The 4983-nt window shown below is 36.6% G+C and overlaps 1 protein-coding gene across 1 annotated transcript; it reads left to right on the plus strand.

The window, feature by feature from the left end:
* Positions 1 to 1371: 1371 nt before the first annotated feature.
* OR13F1 (olfactory receptor family 13 subfamily F member 1) lies at positions 1372 to 2355 on the plus strand (the record flags this gene model as incomplete). The annotated part of the gene is made up of 1 exon (XM_080820219.1): positions 1372 to 2355. The coding sequence occupies one exon, from the start codon at positions 1372 to 1374 to the stop codon at positions 2353 to 2355; it is 984 nt and encodes a 327-aa protein (XP_080676345.1).
* Positions 2356 to 4983: the final 2628 nt, after the last annotated feature.

The following is a 4983-nucleotide window of genomic DNA, read 5'->3' on the forward strand; positions in this document are numbered from 1 at the left end:
CTTCAACTCTACAGTCAACTAATCTTCGACAAATCAGGGAAAAATACCCAATGGAAAAAAGACAGTCTCTTCAATAAATGGTGCTGGGAAAATTGGACAGCTCCATACAAAAGAACAAAACTCGACCATTCTCTTGCACTATACACAAAGATAAACTTTAAATGGATGAAAGATCCCATCTTATCTTTGAGCTATGATGAGCAATGGAAGAGTTATTTAAGCACTCCTTCTTCCATCTTCGGTGGGCTCCACATCAAGTGTAACTTCATATTGTACATATTAAGAAAGCCTCCTTCGGTCTAAAGGAGAAACCACCAACAATATTTATTCCCATTAACTTTATTTAAATTAGCCAACTTGATTGATTCTATAGAACATTCAGAAGCAGAGCAAAGTTCACCTTCCCAAAGAGAGTGTAGACAGGAACATGTTCATTTCTTGTTTGAATAACATTGCAATTAGAACAGACAAGCTACTGACTATAATTGGATCTATGGGACATTATCCCTGGGGTTTCAGAATTTTAATACTGCACAAATACATTTCTAACTTTAATTTGCTGTATGAATTGGAAACTTCTCACAAACAACAAAAAACTTAAATTGCCTTACAGTGCCAATAGCTGGTCCTTTGGAGGATGTTTCTGGAACACAAATGCCAGGGCAACTCCAGCTATATGAAAGAAATTTCCATGTATGTCTACCACCCTGTGAATATCTGTCATCATTATCCTGGCTCTGAGATGGAAACTGCAGACCTGTGTTGAAAGTCCAAGCCTTTCAGTTAATTAATCTGTGACTGCAGAAATCTATAATTTTTTTTCTCATTGAATCTCCCAAATTATTTTGGACAGAACTCTAGGTGTGACAGAAGAAATGATGAGCTTGGAAAGCAGAACAGTTCCTAAGTTAAGAAGGCTGTTACCAAACTAGGGGAAGAAAATCATTCCAATGGTTCAGGTAAATGGATGACCTATCCATAGATCAGTTAAAAATGTGGTTTCAGAAAAAAAAGAGAATGCATAGGATTCTTTCCTTAACCTCTTATGATGTTTATGAAATAAACCTCTCCCTTCCCAACACTGCCAAAAATATACTGAATCAAAAATAACAGCTTGAAGATTTATCTGTTGACTTCCTGCTTGAAATTTTCCTAATTAATGACAAATTCCTTCAAACATATATTACTAATACTATCACCAAGCTAGAGAAGGATTTAACTACATAGATTACAAATCTATAGCATAGGCCACAAGTTCATATGAAGAGAAAAAATATCAGAAAATATGAAGGGAGATGATCCTATGTTTTATATGTAATAAGTGATGTTAATTCTTCTATGCATATACACAAATGAATATGACATAATAAAATGTTCCAGGCAAATTCGACATCTGTAACAATTTTTTTCTTCCTGGGATTTTCCCACTACCCCAAAGTTGAGGTCATTGTATTTGTGCTGTGCTTGCTGATGTACCTGATCACCCTGCTGGGTAACGTAATTCTGATCTCCATCACTGTCCTGAATTCCCACCTACACAAACCCATGTACTTTTTCCTCAGCAACCTCTCCTTTTTAGACATCTGGTACACCTCTTCTGCTTTCATTCCAATGCTGGCAAACTTTGTTTCAGGGAAAAACACCATCTCATTCTTGGGGTGTGCTGCTCAGATGTACTTTTCTCTTGCCATGGGCTCCACTGAGTGTGTGCTCCTGTCCATGATGGCGTATGACCGGTATGTGGCCATCTGCAAGCCCCTGAGGTACCCCATCATCATGAACAAGAGTGTCTGTGTGCAGATTGCTGCTGGCTCCTGGGTGAGTGGCTGCCTCACTGCCCTGGTGGAAACAGTATCTGTGCTGGAGCTCCCTTTGTGTGGTCATAACACAATCAATCATTTTGCTTGTGAAATTCTGGCTGTCTTGAAACTGGTTTGTGTGGACACCTCCATGGTGGAATTAATGATGCTGGTGATCACCATCCTTATCCTTCCTATGACAATGCTTCTAATTTGTATATCTTATGCATTCATTCTCTCCAACATCCTAAGAATCAGCTCAGTGGATGGTCGAAGCAAAGCCTTTTCAACATGTGCAGCCCACTTGACTGTGGTGGTTTTGTTCTATGGGACAACTCTCTCCATGTACCTGAAACCCTCGGCTGTAGATTCACAGGAAATAGATAAATTTATAGCTTTGGTATATGGTGCATTAACCCCCATGTTAAATCCTATCATCTATAGTTTACGGAACAAAGAGGTAAAAGCTGCTGTGAAAAAACTGCTAATTAGAAATCCTTTTGGTACTGTGTTAATTTCTGCCCTCAATAATATTGGAGCAAGCACACTCATCTGAATGATCTCCAAGATTATCCAGAAAGCTGCAACATAGTTGGTATAAACCAAACCTTGGAAATACTCAATTTTGATAGTTCAACATTAAGTTCAAAATCTTGATATATCTTGTAAATAAAATGCCTGAAATTAATGAATCACTTAGGCAGAATGAATTGTTTCCAGTAAGCATTTAACATTCATTGAATATTAATATAACATTAAAGTGATAAAATTTCTTATTGTTTCCTATTTGACTTGCTATACATCTAAGAGTCAACTCTAGCATCACTATGGCAATAACTAATACACCAAGTGTGTAAAATTTTAAGCAGTAAATTTTGAAATAATTTCTCCTTATATGATTTGCAATTACATCTGAATTTATGAAGAAACAGTTTTTTTTCCTGTGTCCATACAATTCAAGGTATAATATATCATAATTCATTAAACCAAGACACTATCAATTTTAGAACTTTTCCTAGTTTCTGAATGTTAAAATGTGAAAAATATGGTTTTAGATTTGATTAACTATAGCATGAGTGATTTTGTTTATTTGGGATGGATGTGTATGTGGGGGAAGAATAAATGTCTATTTATATACAAAGATATCATAACAAGGATATGTACAATTGTAATCCTGCATTTGAAGTGAAGTAAAGAAATAACTTTTGGGACATCTTGAAATATCTATGGTAATAAGGTCAGAATATTCTCATATTAAACTTTGAATCTCTCAGTGAATTCATCAACACATACACATACATGTTACTATTTAGAGCATGCTAAATTGACCCCTTAAGGCTGAGAAAGAAGATTCCTACCCTGTAGAGATTACATTGAAAAAGCAATTATTTATGAATGTGTACACATATTGTGGGAAAACATTCTTGGATATATATATATTTTTTTAAAGATTTTATTTATTTATTTGACAGACAGAGATCACGAGTAGGCAGAGAGGCAGGCAGAGAGAGGAAGGGAAGCAGGCTCCCTGCCGAGCAGGGAGCCCGATGCAGGACTCGATCCCAGGACCCTGGGATCATGACCTGAGCCGAAGGCAGAGGCTTTAAGCCACTGAGCCACCCAGGCGCCCCTGGATATGTTTATTATATAAGAGCAAAATTACATAAATTATAATTTTACTAATATTGCATATTGATGAGTTTTTCTTTGTCTTTTCCACCTTCACTGGAGCTGGGGAATAATGAAGCCAATGTGTACACTTCCTTTCCTCTTCATAAAGGAGGTATTTTTTGGACATATGTGGCTGATGACTTTATTATATGGAATAACTGACTCTTACTAGCACAGATATAATCTCCCTGAGTTTTAGATTTAGAGAAGGTGGAACAATTATAGATAATTATTGCAGAAGGTCTTTACCTGAACAAGTCAGAGTTTGTAAGGAATTATTCAGTTTAGAGTGAATGGGTCGAAGATGGAAACTTGGGGAAAAAAATTCAGAGCAGGAACTGTGTTGGTTCTTAATACAAGCGCTGTTAGTATATATGAGTAAATATAACTTTTTTCTTTCTCAGATAATAGCTGCCCAATGCTATTAATTCAGAATCTCTCCAAAGATGGGAATTGGGAATTTGTATCATAAATAAAAGCAGCATAGTTATTCTGATTTTCATCCTTATTTATACAGTTTACTACCAGACAACAACTACATTGTGATGCTGTTATTTGGTTGAAGAGGAGGAAGGAATATTAACCCCATTACCTACGCAATCTCTGTAATTGTTTACAGCAAACCCTGATTTCAAATCATCACAAACACTGAGCCTATTTATAGTAATCTTATTTGTTTATATGGGTGAAAAGAAAATCTATAAATGAGGTATTGACATTAAAGTCTTAGATGTCATTAGTTCCAGTAGGCATATGATATCTTCATTAACTTTTGTCTATCACTGTTTCTGAGGAATATGGATTACCTAACTGTTGCCTGTGAAGTAAGCCAACCAGCTGTCCATAGGCGAAACCCAATGAAATGTCCTCATCCCTCCTGGTTGGATCACCATAGGCCTAGAGAGGGTCCTCAGATTTCAGGGCCTTTTGCAAGAGTCATCTTGTCTAAACAACTAGAATCGGGACTGAGTAAACTCCGGCATGGCTCAAGTACGTTTTGTGTGTGGTCTTCTTAAACTGGAACTGTGTGTGTAACCTAGAGGTGTATTTTGATTACTTCTACATTGTTCTATATTCCATGATGAGCAGCCTCCACTGCTAAGACATTCTTCATCAAGAGGGGAAAGAGCTTGTTAGAACGAAGCTTACAAAACTGCATCATATTCCAGTCCTACTTCTCTGAGGTAACATGAAGTTTCTATTTTGCGGTATTCATATTCAGTGTATTTGGATGTTTCACTCACACAGGTACTTAATTTCAACAGATGAGTAACTTCAGCTCTTTGTGGAAACCTTACTATCTTAACTTTCAGAGAGCAACCCTGATTCCAAGTTCTTAAGGAACATCTCACTGGGACCCACAACCATGTACTTCTTTTAAATATGTTCACGTGACTTCAAAGGAAACACTTTTCTTTGCAATTACCCAGTAAATGGGAACTTACCTGTGCCAATAGATTTCTAGATGTCTATCTGATTAAAGGGTTTTTTTTTTCTTTTTTTTTTCAGGCTA

The sequence above is a fragment of the Martes martes genome, assembly GCF_963455335.1.
Source record: "Martes martes genome assembly, chromosome: 12".
Lineage (NCBI taxonomy): Eukaryota > Metazoa > Chordata > Mammalia > Carnivora > Mustelidae > Martes > Martes martes.